Source organism: Amblyomma mixtum, chromosome 8 (genome assembly GCF_055824585.1).
Source record: "Amblyomma mixtum isolate Tamu chromosome 8, ASM5582458v1, whole genome shotgun sequence".
NCBI lineage: Eukaryota > Metazoa > Arthropoda > Arachnida > Ixodida > Ixodidae > Amblyomma > Amblyomma mixtum.
The window spans coordinates 91,994,808-92,011,792 of record NC_143019.1 but is presented as its reverse complement, the minus strand read 5'-3'; the positions used below and the strand labels follow the sequence as shown (position 1 = coordinate 92,011,792).

Here is a 16,985-nt window from a genome sequence, read left to right as displayed (position 1 = left end):
TGTATGGACATTCGGGCCTGGTTCGGTCTCTGGGCGGCTGTCGCTATCAAGGCAGGTAGGCTGTTCTTGTAGCACCTTGACTGCTTCGTTTTTTTTTCACCACTGCTTTAAAACCAAGTCTTCCTTTACCCCGTTGAAAGCTCTGGCTGGAGCCGAAGGATATCATTGCGCGCTTAGCGCATTCGGCGCTTGCTTTTCTCTAGGCTTCGTTCCTAAGAAGGAGAAATATTCCGCTGCGCTCAGCGCATCTTAGACGCAGCTGGCAAGAACTCAGAACAAAGAGCCAGTTTTGGGTCGCACAATTACACGGTGGAATAAAATATGCTGAAACAATCTAAGGCTGTAAGTACATTAGAACTTATTTGTCCGCGGTAGAGAGGTAGAGAAAGATTCAGCAGAGTAAATCCAGCGCACAATTCTCATGAGCGCATGTGGTGTCCCCTTTCTTGTTAGTGTCCTTGTTGCGCCGCCGTTCATTTCCTCATGAGTCGTTTTTATCAACATAGCTGACATAAAAATTGTAACACCAATAATAACTCCTGACCGGTATTTCAGTATATCAAAAGTTTGGGGAACGTTGCGCAGAAAGAGATAGGCAGGCGATGCTCCTTCGAGTGCCATGCTCATTCCGTGTGTTCTGCTCCACAATGGTGTCCTTTCCGTGGGCGTTTTTCGTCCTCCAGCCAAATGTTATCCTCACAATGTTGGTATGTATTCCTTGAATAGTCCATTTCTAGATGTGCTGAAGCCTTCATACTTAAACCACATATTCATACTTACGGGCGTGTGTCTAAACTTTTATCTAGTTAATATGCACTATTCGTTTCCGCGTTTTTTCGAAGCAGTCTTTTTGCGGTTCATAATTAAAGCTAGGACTATAAATATTTAAATATTTCATGTTATGCCTGCGTTTATATAATAGCGTTCGCTACTACGAACAGAATACTTCAATGCAATTTTTCTGTCTCCTACGTGACCTTGCTGGCCATATAGTTCCAAGCAATTAATTTCAGCTCTCGAATACCTTGTAGGCCGGAGCCTAAAATCAGAGCTAAAAATACCGGCATAATGCTGCATCTTTTTTTCGGCTTGCTTTTTCATCTGTGCTTTTCATCCACCAGCGATACCATCATTCCTTTTACAGATTACAATGCAAGCTAGCCTAATACAATATAGCAGTGGTAATGGCGGGTAGTGATAATATAATCGTTGGTTGGGCGCTAAACAATACTGAATGCCATTTTAATCAACGCTGAGGCCATTAAAAAAGAATGCAGTATTGGTTTTCTAAAAGGCATCACGATTTAAAATAAATGCAGAAATAACTCTCGTGGACCGAGCACTGAAGCAGGCCAAGGTCAAGCTAGATGGACGATCAAGTGCCCGAGTGGTACATTCGTGGCTCGCCTGTCGATTGCATCCCATTTTAGGTAACAAAGGGGAAGAGGGATAGCATCAGGAGATTCAAGTAGAAGCATAATGCGTCAACACTGCTACTAAAAAATTCCAAATAGTGACCGAACAATTCGAAGTGCAGTGTGGGGTTATGCCATATTTACCTTTTTTTTTTCATGTGAACTTAAGAGAGCCTTTAGATAGTACAATACGTGAAGATGCTATCGGGGACGTCTCTAGGAGCATTTGTGGTGGGGATGACTCACGCGCACGCGCTTCAGAGTGTTCCCAACAACGTGGTATGCACTTGAGGGCACATGCAAGACGACGTTACGTACACAATTCGGGACAAAAACATTTCTGAAAAGAAAAGAGTTTATGAACACCATTTTTTTTAATTTTCTAAGACGTCACTATAAAAAGCAATATACCCACAGATCTCTCGTGCCGTGTTCCCATTTTTTAATTTTTACGTTTTTTCTATCGTCAAAAGGCTTCCTTATTGGTTTTTTATGGGAGTCTTAACTGGTTGATGTGACCGTTGGAAAAACTTTCAAAGATAGATTTTGCTACAGAGCGGAAGAATACGCCATGACTTCAATATTTTCATAATACACCTAACCAGTTTCCAATATTCAAAAATGTGTCCAGAAATAATATACATGCTAAGTACTCACTCCAAACTGAGTCAGCGGTCGGCTACCAATTGAGGCAGTTGAAAAGATGACTAGGCTGTGTCGGCTAGCCCCGTTCTCCTAATACATCTTTACAGTGCTGTGCACACGCGCGCCGCAAGTACGTGGTCAAATTAATTGAGACGAAAAGCACAGCTTACAGCAATATGGTGGGCAAACACCAGACCGAAGCGTGGCTAGGCTACCGTGGCTAAATACAAGTGTAAATGTAATGCATTGCAGATGCTATACACTAATTATTCTGTTCTTTCTTTAGCTCATCGACTTGCGTGGGAAATGTGATTGACCTCTTATTCTCTTTGTTCAGAATTTCCGCCTTCTAGGAAGGGAAAGATATCATAAACTTGGAGGCGTTCTTCAGCTTTTCATTAAAGAAGATAATTCGACAGCATTTAGATTGCCTGTTATGGTGTCTACAATGAGTGTCTAATGTTCTTCGTGCGATTAAATTTTGTGCCATTTCCTCAATTTCAATTTCTTGCATGTTTGCAAGAGTGCTCATCAACCATCATCGTCGACTTCTCGACCACATGTGGCCGCAGCAGTTTTGAGATGTGGTGGGATAGAGCATTGACCACATATTCATTGTTGAAGTTCATGATAAAATCTTTGATGTTCACAGTGCGCATCAATTTTAGCATTTCTATTCGATTGGTTACGTCTAATTCAGTTTCCAAATTGCGGGCCCGTCGGAATATAGAGGTGTGGGCCTAATTTCAACTTTTTCGGGCCCTTAGATTTTCAAATTAAGTAGAGCCTTAAGATTGGTTCACTGGTGGTCACGCGGTGTTGGTGGCGTCACGGCTCCCGATTTATCATGCAATTTCACTAGCAGAAAAGCCGACATTTTTCGGGAGACGTCAACCTAATCCTATTGCATTCAATAATCTCCCACGTAATCCCCGAAGTACATCCATATTAAAAAAGACAGTATGAAAGCGGAAAATCTCGGAGGTAGCGGATTCTTTCACTTAAGTTGTGCTGGTATCCCTACGAGATCTCCCACATTGTGCATAGGTGTCCATCCTACCATCAATGCTTCTGATCTTTAACTCTTGTAGGCGCTACTCATTTCATACTTGATATTCGTCTTTGTGTACCCTCAACTCAATAATAGAGATCATAGAGAGTGCGCGTTACGCATAGCATTATATGGAACGTGGGCATAAAATCCATGTCTGCGGCGTACTGTCATTTCATGCAAGAGAGGACACGGAATATTTCTAGGTGTTTCGTTTGGTTTATGGTTTTTGGAGTAAAATCTCTCATATCTACTTGGGTTACAAAAGGCGCTGCAGTGAAGGGCTCCGGAAATTTCGACCACCTGGGGTTATTTAACCTGCACTGACATCGCACAGTACACGAACCTCTAGAATTTCGCCTCCACCGAAATTGGGCTGCCGCGGCCGGTATCGAGCCCACGTCTTTCGGTTCAGCCGATCACCATAACCACTGAGCCACCGCGGCGGCTCTTTTTAGGTGCAATTGGCTCCTGTAGAGCTGAACATTATGTCCCATAACCGACATACCTTTTCATCTTGAGATGTATCGATGGGATACAAAAGTGTTCCGGTGATATTCCATAGGGAAAGGATCTTCGTATTACAAAAGATGATTACGCAAATATAATATTTGCGCGCCTTAGAAAAAAAGAAATTATCTTGTGTTTTCCGACACTCGGTGTCACTAAAATTTCACTCCAAGGATATCTTGGAAAGCATGTGTGCCCCAAATGGTGATATTTGTTTCTTCCTAAAAGAGCGGCTTCGAAGCGGCAGCTACGTTTTTGTTCGCAATATTCTAAAGTAGTGCTTTTTTTCCTTTCCACTGCAGAATTAAATGTGTGCTTGAAGTGTAATGCATTACTAAAGTGTGACAAGAGGGCTAAACGTTCTTTTAGAGCCCACAATTATTGCCTAACCAAACCAATTTCGACCAAAAATAGGGTAATTTTTGTCTTGTAAGCATATTCATATTTCCTTTGTCTTTAGACAAAACTCCAGTTTCAGTTCAGACAGCATTGTCACAATCGAATGCTGTTTTTTTTTTACAGAATGCAATTTTCGCAGGTTGGTTTGATCATTGCTGCAGATAATTTCCCTTGTTCCCGCAACCCACAATACCAGTTATTTAAATCAGGAACAAATATAACTTGCAAGGTTGGTTATGCTAGATATCGTGTAGCAAGCACCCATATTCAAGTCAACGCCTTGTGCGATGCTGCTGATTGATATTCCCGACAGGAAAAGGCTCCAGACGCCTGGTGTGCTGTTAACCCATGGAGGAAGAAAAACTAGGAGGGAGCATGACGTCACAATCTTGAAGCCTAGTCATAAAAAATATAATGAAAAGAATCATGGGAAATAGGCCCTCACGTGACAAGGCAGTGGTAGCTCTTAGCCGGATTTCGGTTTCGCTCTCTCGCTGTACGAGCAACTGCGCGACCATCTGCTTGTGCTAACTGACGGCTCCGTGGTGTGCGCAAACTGCTCGCTTGCCGCAGCGGCCACCGTCCCCGAGCGACGCGTGCGCTGACTGCGGCGCAGTGGAGACATTGGAGCACATGCTCCTTCGCTGTGCCGCTTCTGCAGTGCCGCGTCGCGAGATTCTCGCGGCCTGCAGGGCGCTGATAATCATCCCGGACAGTCTCGAAGCGCTCCTGTGGCCGCGCGGCAGTGCGCGCACCCGTGACAGAACAACGGTGAGCCTCTGTGCGTTCATCGAGCAGGCGGGCTTGACTTCCCGCTTGCTCTTCGCCAGGTAGTGCACCCGTGACACGAACGCTCCGTGGGTGCTACCTCGGATGGTATACGCGGCCGGGCGCCCCACCCCGGCCGCTAGTGCAGTGTGCCGAGCGCGCGATTAGTCCGAGACAGGACGCTACGAGCGCGCGGCTATGTATACATACAGTTCACTTCTTTTTGTAAGTGATTGTGTGCAGTGGCCGGGAGACCCCGCGCAGGGGCAGACGTAAAGCCGCCGGCACTCTCTCTCGACAGCGAGAGAGAGAGAGAAATACTTCACTGCTGCATTTCACGTCGGAACCGCGTATGTGCGCGAGCGTATTCGGCACGACTTGTGCCGGGCCCATGGGCGGGCCGAAGTCCGCCTGAGAAATAGAATCTTGCGCAGCGCGCCGGAGCGCTCGTTAAACACGTCCGTCCGCAGTGAGTGCTCTGGAAGCCGCTGCGCTCTTTTTTAGAGGCTCGTTTCTTCGCCTACTCTCGAGTTCTCCGCTTATAGCATGCGCTGAAATAAACGCTCCGTATGTGTGTATAACAACGAAAGGAATTCCTCTTCATTCTCTTTATGAACCATAGTTGAACAGTGGCGAGGTCGCGGCCGCACCCTTTGATGAAAGGTTTAACTGCAGTTTTCTACAGTGCATCCAAAAACTCAAGAGTGTAATCAACAGAAGTGTTGAGACGCGTAGCCTTCAGACAACCTCGAGCTCTGTACGCATTCCGCCAAAGCTGCAACACAGGCGCTGCGCTTCTGCGCTACATCGGAGCACAAACGTTCACTAAAAAGAACCGCTGGTTGGCAGTCTGTTAACTGTGGAGGGCCTATTTCCCAAGAGTCAGTGCGCAAAAGGGCCCTCGGCAGCGGCGTCAGAGGAGGATGGCTTGCAGAGGCTGAGCGCACTCTCTCCTAGTTTTTTTTACCTCCATGTGTTGACCCACCTGGCCATTTTGCTTTGTAGATACAAAGTTAGATGGACAGTTTTCAGCTAGAAGTACTACGTACCGATGTACTAGAATTAACAGAAATAAAATGGCATAAAACGCAGTCTTTACATGGTCGTCAAAGTGAGAGCCACTTATGTGAAACTAGCACCGTTTGTTCGCGTATAAGTCGCGCGCTTGCTTTATACTGGTTAAAACTCCCTAGATCTCCATTTCGAGTCGTATCTTCCTTTTGTTTCATCATCATCATTTATTTGCCCTTAAGGGCCCCAGGGGGCATTACATAAGGCATTACATCGTACTGCAACTTTCTTAAACTCAGGCTAGCGCATAAGTTTTGTGAATATTCTTGATGACCATGTGCTCCCCTTCTTTAAGACTGCTATGTTGATAACTTTGTTGCCTTTTGATTTCTATTTGAACAAAAATGAATCCAACGCAAAAGTACTTAACTAAAACCAGCCCTTTGCACCCTTTCCAAAATTCCTTCCGACGTAGGCCACATCATTCTGGACTATAACAACGGCACAGTGGCTGGCCTCACTAGCGTCATTTACGCGCATTTGGGTCTATTTTTAACAAACGTTCAATGTGTGCACGGAAAAGGGGCTCATGCGACGCCCGGCTGTAAATGTTGCATACTCACTGGTAGGAAGAAAAGCCCTGGATTATGTGCTCCCGTTTGTCTTTCACCTCAACATCAACGAGGAAATTGCCGGTTCACGGGAACACTCGAAAAGAATAACCTGCATGAGAAATGGTGATTAACGAAACGCCCATCTCCATAGAGTAATTTCCTTGGACGGAATCCTTTTGTACGCCTTGTTTCTAAAACCCGAGCCAAATGTGACATCTGCGAGAGGGGATTATTTCTGTGGTGAAAAATATTTATGACAGCAATACTACCGCTAACATTTTGCCTTAGGAGCCGCATGCCGGTTTTAAGACGTACCCAAGGGCTTGCTCGTTCTAGAAGCAATTACGTCAACAAGTGATTCTTGTACTGATATGCCTTAAAGCGCTAAGTTGTCAGCATTTTTCACAATTTTCTGTGTATTTTATATCTGCCGAAGCCGCAAAATAACCAGACATACACATCCAACTGTTTTCATGCTCTAGACAGAACACTACTACTTTAAGGACTATTGCTTGTTCCTCTTATACCTTAGGTTTCAGCTGTCGGAGCCGCAATGCTGGACCTACCTGAGGGTGCGATAAGTTTTTGCGTAACCACCAAGTGCGCTTTGCGAAATGGCGTATTAAACAATATAATTTGTCCTCATGTGTTTAATAGGTGGCGCTATCAGCTCTCCATGGAGAAATGACGGCCACAGCAACAGTCGTTAAGAATATGGATCCGACGAATGAGAGTGATCCAGAGGAAGAAAACCCTTCACCTGATATCGTAGCTGGTGACGCAAGTGTGTACTACGAAAACAAGACCCTCAACATCGCCCAGACAGCACTAGTGTACTCTGGAATCAGTAGCACTGTGCACTACACTATCGTCGACCTCGTGGATGTCCTTTTAGAGGTGAGCAGTCTCCACGGCCAACTACAGGCAGGATATGCTCTTCGAGTAAAATATTCCATACAGAAGTTTTCATTATTCGATACGTCTTTCGTATCGCTCATAAGAAGACCATATGCCAAATTCGGTGTCTTCGTAGACTTCGACGCAACTGAACAATTTAAAATTTATACCTAGTGCTTATCACAGCTTGCACATCACAGCGAAATTGTTTAAAATTAGCTCAAAATGGAAATATGACCCGTACAGAGAATACAGGGAAGTGATACGGACTTCCAGGTATTTCATCGTAGCACATGGACACTGTACTACAATAAATATATGATAAGAGGCGCTCCTTCGCGGCACTTTAGCAGCGCGTTGCTAAAGAACGACGCATTTTATGAGATATGCTGGGCTCGTGTAGACAGCTACAAATTAATGTGAAGTTCACAAATTTCCATGTTGTGACGTGTTTAAAGTCGCCATTCTCTTTGTAGCGAAACCATATTATATCAAATAAAAGAACATTCCTCAAGAAAAAAATGCCTGCGGGTATTATCGCTAGTAGCCAGCCTCTTCAAAACATAAGCATGCTCTTTGCAGTTGTCACAAGTAGCTAACCGTATCTAATGTAGCGAGGTTTTTTGTACAGTTCTGTTCCAGAAAAAGTTATAGGAAGAGTATTGTCGAGGAAGTACATATTGATGGTAGTATCTTGAGCGCTACCCTTATTGAAACAAATAAACCAACCAATAACGATCTTAATGGGACACCTTCTCGTATCTCTGCATCTTTTGTTGAAGATAATGGATATAATTGTGTAATTACAAAAATATCTCGAGCAGAGCGAGTGAGTGCAGCCCCAAGAGCGGCATCTAGCAGCAGGCGCAGCTGTAGCACATTCCACCAACACCGTAGACACTGCACCAACACCATTTTCAATTCGAGTTTTTCATTAATTCGCTCTCGCCCTACCATGTGCTAGTCACCCCGGTTAGCTTAGCTTGTAAAGCGAATGATCGTATGAGGCGATGGTGCTGGATTCGAGCCCCGCACTTGGATGATGTTTTGTTTAACTACGAAATTCCTGTAAAAGTTGTAATGGATTGTTTTTCAAGCCGTACTGCTCCACTTCAGTGGGTGCCAGGGAGTAATTTCTTCATTATTACTAATTTCCACCACCGTGAGGGATTCCCTTAAATACCGTACCAGTAGCACGCACGCCAAGGCGGTGAAGAGCTATTCCATTTTTCGGCCTACTTGAAAAAAAAAAAATGTCGTCAGCCGTAAATTGACAGGCAGCTTTCGCAGCAAAGATTTTCTGATTCTGCATTAGCCTTCTTTTCGTTTACTTTACTGGAAAAGCGTTATATAACGGCGTCGAACGCAACCTAAAATCTTCTTTGAAGCCTCGGAGTAACTCGAGTAATCTTGAGGTACTGCAGAGCTGCGTCGCGCAAGCTGCACGCAACTGGAGGCAGCTCGGGTAAGTTAGGAGGAGCGTTGCGCAAGCTGTAGCCATTGGGAGGGGGCGTTGTACCAGCAGTCGCCATATAGAGAGAGGGAGTAAAGAAGAAGTGCGAGAAACGGGGTTGCTTGCACTTGCAAATGCGAGAAAGAAGAGGCGAATACTTAAAACATGGTTTCCGTTACCAAAAATAAGCTGCTAAAAATATACCGCGGCATATTTGTATTGTATTTTAAAGATACTCTGTAAACATTAAGGAATAGAAATATGCAGGAAATGAGTTAATGATGTTTCATGCTCGGGGTTTAGAATATATTTCCGGCGTGGCAAAGTATATACTTAAAAATTGTCAATACCTCACCTGAAGTATGCTTCCAGCACGCTTCAAATACGTGAAAAAAATTAATATAAATGCATGCACTTTTATCACCTCGTCAATTTATTAAAGTGTACTTTTTTAAATACGAATTTAATTTGCCCAAACAATGCCCGACTTCTAACAAATGGGCAGTTCTCGTAAATATATTTGCGGCACACTTTGGATGCCATTGAACAAAATAGTGCTCGAAGTCGCGCTTCGTAGAAGCTAATTTTCACGTGGGCCGTGTAGTAAAAGGGTACTTTCGTAATTGTGAAATTATTTAATGAAATGAAAGTTCAGTTCTAAGAAATGGGCAGTCCTCGTAAACATATCTGCAGCACACTTCAAGCTGCGATGGAAGAATCTATTGCTCGAAATCACGTTCGAGGAAACAGTGAGAACTTTTACATTTCTGTCGTCTTTTCGCTCATAGTAACTTCTAGCACGGAAGCAATCACCCCTTAATTACATTACGTCTGGATAACATGACATCAATAGACTGGCAAGTGCGTCTTGGGAACCTCCGGGCCTGAACATTTCAGCAAAAAGGACCCGGCGCGAGTAGCAAGACGGTCAGCTCCCACAGACGCTCATTTAATTATTGGTTGACAGTTCGACTCCTCACGTATGCTTTATGCAAGATAGGGCTAACAGATTTGAACGCGCCGAGCCCGCAATTCTGAGATAATTTGGACGCCTATAATAGTTGCGCCAAAAACGCCTCACCGGGCAAAATAATGAGTCGTCTCTGGGGGTATATGTATAAAGGAAGTATTTCGTTTGGAAGAAAGCTTCCAGTTTGCTGGCGTCGCTTTCTGTCGCCATTCGCGGTGTGGTGACATCGTTGCCGTTGAAGTGGCGTCACGTGACCTTAGAACACCATCGACCCCTTGATTGTATGGGGGTCTATTCTTGTAGTAACGCTCAAAGGGCTAGAAGCAGTTGTCGCTCTCTAGCACCAGCGTGCCAGCCCTAGCAGTCAGAGCTGTGACCCCCAACCCGCGGTGCGGTGAGCCGCAACCACGGCGGGTTCGGGCCAGAGGGGACAAACACGAGTATGCTACTCGGAGGAGCGTTTATTGCTCCCGAGCAATACAATGCAGCAGCAACAATACAACCGCCGTAACGAGCGAGGATGTTCCGCTCGCGTACGGGGGTGAAAAACACAAAGGAAAGAACGCACGCAAAAATGTGGGGGAAGAAGGTTCCGCTCACCTCGCGTGGTTCCTCGCTCACGGCCCGCGGCGGTCAAGTCACACACGGTGGCCGGGCGATAAGGGCAGCGGTCTCCGTGGCAGATCTCTGATCCGTGCGTGTGCACGGCTCCCGCCAGAAGACAAGCGAGCCTCGGAAGAAACGCGTCTCCTCCCGGGCTGTGGAGAGGAGGTCTCTCCGTTGTAAGAAGGGAAAGAGGGAAAGTCTCCGCGGCGGGGAGCGAAAGGAAGCGGGGGTGGCGAGAGTGCCCTCCCTCGCAAAACCTCCCGAACGGCGCGCGCATAGCATCGCGTGATAATTACGCGCGGCCGTTACAATGGGGCAGGGGATTCATGTGTATCCCCACAATTGATAACGTCGCCTTTCTTCAGGAATTGGGCACCTTATGCTTATTGCGTTATGTTCCTTATGCTTATGGCATATATCAAGAGGAGGGCTTAGTCGGGCTGGTTGCTGCGTGTTGATGAAAACTACTGGACAGCGCTAACAGGCTGGACTGAAGAACGCATCTGTTCGGGTTCTTCTTTTCAGCCCTGTCTGTTAGCGCTGTTCAGTCGTGTCCGTTTAACTCATGTTCGAAATGCATTTATTACCCATGCCTTTCTCCACTGCTTCCAAGCTCCACCATTTAGGGCAGCTGGTGCAGATTTTTTTTAATATGTATTTTATTCAGTGATTTTAGTTGTGTTGCGGGTTTAAAAAAATTTCCGAACTGCATCTAGTGACTATGACTCGCATGGTTGGTAAATACGCGAAGAATCCACTGATGCGTTCCGTACATTTTTAAGGCGTTTGACGGCGCCAGAGCGTATTCACGAGACAAACGTATCGCAGATATGGAAATAACGAACAATGCATGCAGAAGAATAAATTTACGCCAAAGCTTGACGTCGTGGGTACAACCTTAGCATCACAATCTCACGTGAAACGCATTCTTTGCACTGGGACCCTCCGGGCGTGCTCAGTCAGCGCCACGAGCCGCCCAAGACTTGGCCTTGCATTATAATACACCCCTCTTGTCATTACTTGGATATGCTTTCCGCCTAATATTTTTGATAACTATAACTTAAAGCAATGATGCGAAAATCTCTCTGTATGCTCGTTTTCTTTTCGTTCATTGTTGGGCAACCGTGACTCGTCGTTTAAGTGACGCCAATTGTGATTTTAGTTTGTGGAGGTCGTGCAGGAGGCGACCGCGGCCACGGTCATAAATTTGAGGGCTGCCTGAGAGGAGTTACGGCACAATAGCAGCAGCAGCGTCCCCCCCGAGGCTGAGGTCCAAGCGTTCTCTCTCGCGTGCCAGCGACCCTTCGTCGTCTTCGGCAGTTCGGCAATGCCGGCTGCGCGGGTCGCTACAGGGCTTCCCCCTAGAAGGTTAGTCGGTACGTATCAAGTGTCCTACAGGGCGTCCGGGGTCCGAAAGCGCTGCTCAGGCGGGCGACCCTGGCTTAGGCGTAGTGGCCGAACTTTCGGTGGGTGTCGAGGGACGCGTAGTGACATGTGAGGAATCCGAGTGAGCCTGTTGATTGGACCCAGTACAGGCGGTTCTGGTGCGGCAGCTGACGGGCAGCGCATGAAGTGCGGCGCAGCAGTGATATCTAGACTGGCGGGGTTCCCGAGAGTAGCGCAACTGTTGCCGGTTCGGTCTGGCCGGTAGCCAGGTGGGCGGCTACGGCAAGCAGAGCGAGGTGCAAGGCGGGGAAATGGCGGTGGTGGACTGCATGGTACTGCTGGTACATGCTCACAGCCAGCAGGGAACTGATTGGCTTCAACGTTACGGGCGGCGGAGACAAGTGACTCCATTGCCACAGGCGCCGAGCCAGTCAAGAAGCAGGACGCCGGCGAGGTAGAGTTAATCGGAGGCGGTCTCGGCACCGTGACAGCAGCCAGGAGCACGTCCGCGAGCCTAGTCAGCCTAGCCCTTTCGGCCCTGGCGGTGTCAATTGACACCACAGCACAAATATTCCGTTCACGTTTCAGTAAGAGATGAAAATACTGCTAAATTTTAATAGAGTAGTTCCTTAGGGATCCCTGCTGCTATCGGCATCGCTGTTCACGCCCTTCAATTGAGCTGTGCAGTCTAAGGAAGAAGAAGCAGCATCATGGGAGGCATGGAGTGAAGAAGCCGAGAAGTAGCAAATTTGTAGATTTGTATCTCACTAACCATTCGTTCTTCTGCGCTCAGATTTTTATATGTTGTGTGAAACGCCTATCCAAGCTCACATCCCCATCGTAAATATTGTTGAATGCGTAGACGCTGCGTTTCAACACATTTTTGACATGTACGATTTTGACACCATCAGGGCTCAACGGTTGCCAGCGGTGGGCATTGAGTGATGATAGGTGATCTTTGTAGAAGAGAATCTGCTAGCATTTTTGCGGACGCACTTATACCATTGGCCTTTTTGGACTGCTGACATGAATGTTCATCGCAGAAAATGGAAGAACGAATAAAATTATCTTTTTGATAAATTGGAAGAAAGAAAGTTTCGGTATCATACAAGGTGAATATTCGGATCGAGCCTAGAAATGACGATGCGGATGTCAGCGAACAGCAACGGGACCATAGGAATAGCGAGAATTAATGCACGCCTAGCGCTTTTATTCCATTTTTTTAAGCTCTCCTCCTGTGAGCATCGACTCTGAGCTGCAAGAAGCGACCGGGGTATTCACACTGCAACTCGCGCACCACCGCTCGTTCAGCACTTGTGGCGCACCCTCTACGCTGGGATCAATGCAGAGTGTTTGGCTATGTTTTCTTGAGAAAGCGTATTTGGTGTGATCATAAACAACTTCTGCTTTCTCCCTGGCTGAGAGGTATCCTCAACGCATAAGCCTATGGATGAGAAGGAATTTATTGTCACCTGTAGAAAACAGCATTCGCTGAAGAGACAGACAGGACAAGATTCCACTTTATGAATTCTTCTATAGCAAACAGCTGGTTTGAAAACAGATGCAAACCAGATGCATTATGTTTCCGCAAGCTTAGAACTTAGATGTGCACAGCTCCGCGCTGGGTCTGATGGAAGCGCTTCATAAACTCGATAGAGGAGGGCGTTACAGATTCGAGGAAATCCTTGATCGTGTCCCCAGTCGCCTTCCAGGAAGGCTAGGCAAGTTTTTAACGTCTGTATTGTTGATGTGACGTACACAAGCTGGAATACAAGCCTGTCAGCAAAAAAAAAAAAAATAGGAGCTGATACAAAACGCAGGGTAAACAGGAGCGAGCGGCGTCTTTTGTGGCAACTGCAAAATCCATCTATCCCTTACAAAATAAAAAAAAGCTTCTATAGAGGTCTCCACACAGCAAAATAAGAAATTTTTGCGTTCATTTCTTTCTTGTCGGTTGCAATTACCAAAACGGTCCCTTTCGCATTTTACACCCATTGAGCCCTGATGTACGATTTTGATACCATACCTCTAAATCAGTTAGTACTCGCACCACGAGCTTTAAATTTTTACTGCGTGGTTATGGGGCCTTAGGCATGGTAAAAACGCGGAGCAAAAATATCTACGACCGAAATAAAAAATCCAGGGCCGAAAGGGTTAGGTAGCTTTCTAGGCGGCGGCTGATGAAGCAGCAGTGTGGTTGGGGCCTCAAGTTGCTGAGTACTAGGGATAGTGTGCGGTGGTCGTCCGTCGAACGTGCGCCTGGTGGTGGCCGAGCCAGTGGCGGCAGGCTGCTTTGAATATTTCAACACTGGTGGGGAGTAAGAAGGGCGCACAGCAGTGGCCTGGTCTGGCGTAAGGGCTCGCGTGGGCACCGGTTCAGGGTATATTCCAGGAAAAGTACGGCGGGTGACAATTTCTATGCTAGGAGCCGCTGTCACCGGTTTGGCCTTCTGATCTTGCTTCGTAGTACTTTCAGTGCGCTGCCGACCATTGGAGGGGTTGTGGCTAGCAGGCATATTCTTTACCGTGAGCTCTTGAGAATCAGCAGGCCGCGTTGTCGACGGTGCTGCAGAGACCTGTTGTGCTGTTGGTGGTAGTGACGAGGTAGATGGAGATTGCCGGAAGCCGCGACACGGCAGAGCCGCAGAGTCGTCCATGGCTGCAGGAGTCTCTGGTGACAACGTCCGTGAAGCGCAAGGAGGCAGGGCGAAATGCGCGGGTAGGATAGCAGTGGGAGCAGTACGTAAGGCGTAGCTCGTAATGACCTCATCTGGTGTAGTGTAGAGAGGGACGGCCGGGCCGGAGACGCTCGGCGGGAGTGGCGGCGAGGCGACGAGGGGCTGCTGAGGCGGGCAGGGTTGGGATTAAAGCTGCATGGGCGCGAGCGACGCTATTGCAGGACCAGAGGCTGGCAGCGGTGAAAGCGGGTCCGCTGCGTCGTAGAGCGGCAGCGGAGCATAGCACGCGCCGAGACGGCCGCGCGCCGCTCATCCTATGGTCGGCAGCCAAAGGCAGTGCAGGTGAGCCGACGCAGAAAGGCGGGCGGGAGAATATTGCAGAGGACAGCATGTTTGAACGGCTGGATAGCGATGCCGTTCATGTACAACGCAACCTCGAACTGAGCGAACCACCCGCCAACGTCCTGAGCCCGGAACGCTGGAAGCGGCAGGTCAAAACCTTGGTCTGGCCAGTACGCTATCCTGGAACGCCGCTGGTGAAGAAAGGGTGGTTCGCCGGGTTACCACGTTGTAGAGGTCGATGTGGAGGTCGCCGAGGAGGCGACTATGGCCTCGTTTATTTAAGGGCTGCAGGAGAGGAAATTGCGGCAGAGCACCGGCGGCAGTGTCCGGTCGAGGTCCGAGTGTTTTCTCTCTCTCGTTCTTCGTCCCTTCGTCCTCTTCGGCAGTTCGGCAATGCCAGCTGCGCGAGACGCTACAAGTTGTTGTTCCTTGGTTTGGAGCCCAAGCGGAACGGCGCTAAAAGAAGAGAGAGCGCACCCAAGAGAGACATAACATGAAACCGCGTGCCGTCGCTTCGAGTCAGGGAAATTCCTTCACAACGTCGTTAAATCCTGTTGTCGTGTTTGAAATAATCTCTAGCTTTTTTTCCGATTTTCCTTGTTCAGTCACTAGTCACCATAATACGGCATATTTCAATCTCTGAAGAGCTTCAAGTAGAATAGTTTTCGCAGAAAATGAGATGCTGGAACACACATTACTACCGCATCACCATAGTCAACAACCTGACTACGCCCACTGCAGGGCTATTCCCATTTCTTTCCAATTAACCCTCTTCTTTGCAGCTGCGGCCACATATTCCCGCAAGCTTGTTAATCTCATCCACCAACCTGACTTTATGCCGCCCCCTGCTATGCTTGCCTTCTTTTGGAATCCACTCCGTCACCCTTAAATACCAGCGGTTATCTTATCTTCGCATTGCAAATGCCTTGCGAAAGCCCATTTCTTCCTCTTGAACTGGACTAGGATGTCATTAACCCGCTTTTGTTGCCTCACCCACTCCGCCCGCTTCCGGTGTCTGAACGTTACACCTACCGCACATTACAATACATCTTCATTTGCAAAAAAAGATAACTGGATGGTCTCTTGGGCTAAAAGGTTTAGGTTTATTAGGGTTTAATGTCCCAAATCTTCTGAGGCTATGAAGGACGCCGCAGTGAAGGGCCTCTATAATTTGCCCTCCATCGAAATACAGCCGCGGCGGCCGGGATCGAACCGGTGTCTTTCGGGCCAGCAGCCGAGCGCCGTAATCACTAAGCCACCGCGGGGAGGCACTTGGTCTAAAAGCTGCAGATAATCTTGACGGGGCCCAGGAGGCCATTACATGGCAGCACAATGAAAAACAATGGAAGTTTAAAAACAGGACCCTAATAAAGACAAAAATGAGGAAATAATTAGGGCAGAGACAGTAATACCAATTAACAAAAGTTCCAAGGAATCATTTGAAAACAATATCACGAAAACGGGAAGCATAAAAAGGAAAAATAAAAGTAGGCTGAGTGCTCTTTGTCTACTCTACCGATATAAATGATTGAAATCCAGTCTGTGTAGTTTCGACGAGTATAGTACTTGAATTGTGGCAGAAAATTTCTTCTGTAGGACAAGGAGTTTGTTTAAATTAGTTTTGCGGTAAACACCAACTGCACTGCAGTTTCTTAGAAGTGAGTGGAACAAAGCATTATATATTCTAAGCTTTTTTTTGGAAAAAAGTATTGTGAGACAGCGCGACATAATCGCTATAAGAGATCAAAGCTTCTTACGAAACTGGTCAACGTGATTACCCAAAGTTCAGGTGTCAAGAAAATTGTGCTCCTAATTTTTATGGTGATCAACAAGCTCTTTTGGTTGCATTGAAATGATATAGCGTTATTTGCTTTGAACCTTTTGTTTTTAGCAATTAATTTAAATTATTTTGTTTTATTGGAATTAATTTTAAGGCCATTTATTTTGGACAAAACGAATTGCTCAGCTAGAACTTCGTTACACTCTATTATTAGGTAGATGGCATTAGTGACGCAAGAAGAAAAGTACTATTACTACAACAGACCAGGAAGCTTACGCTGTTCACAATATTTTCAAAATCATTAAATTATTTAATAATATCCGGCCTAACACACTGCGTCAAGGTACGGCTTTTTGGACAGGTGAAAGAGATGAACTGTACATCTTAAAAAAACACCTGTTCTACAATAAAACCCCAATAATTCTAAATAATTTTCGCGGATTCCGTAGGCTTCTATGTT

The 16,985-nt window shown here is 46.7% G+C and overlaps 1 protein-coding gene and 1 pseudogene across 1 annotated transcript in view; one reads left to right on the top strand and one right to left on the bottom strand.

Moving 5' to 3' along the window:
• The first annotated feature begins 602 nt into the window (after window positions 1–602).
• The window catches only part of LOC149333498 (uncharacterized), a 28,227-nt gene continuing 11,844 nt past the window's right edge, over window positions 603–16,985 (top strand). Inside the window, exons 1-2 of the mRNA XM_089557736.1 lie at window positions 603–707; window positions 7,071–7,310. Of these exons, the coding sequence (XP_089413862.1) occupies window positions 603–707; window positions 7,071–7,310 (345 nt within the window). The remainder of the gene's footprint in view (window positions 708–7,070; window positions 7,311–16,985) is intronic.
• Window positions 11,498–14,382, bottom strand: LOC149333499 (uncharacterized; annotated as a pseudogene).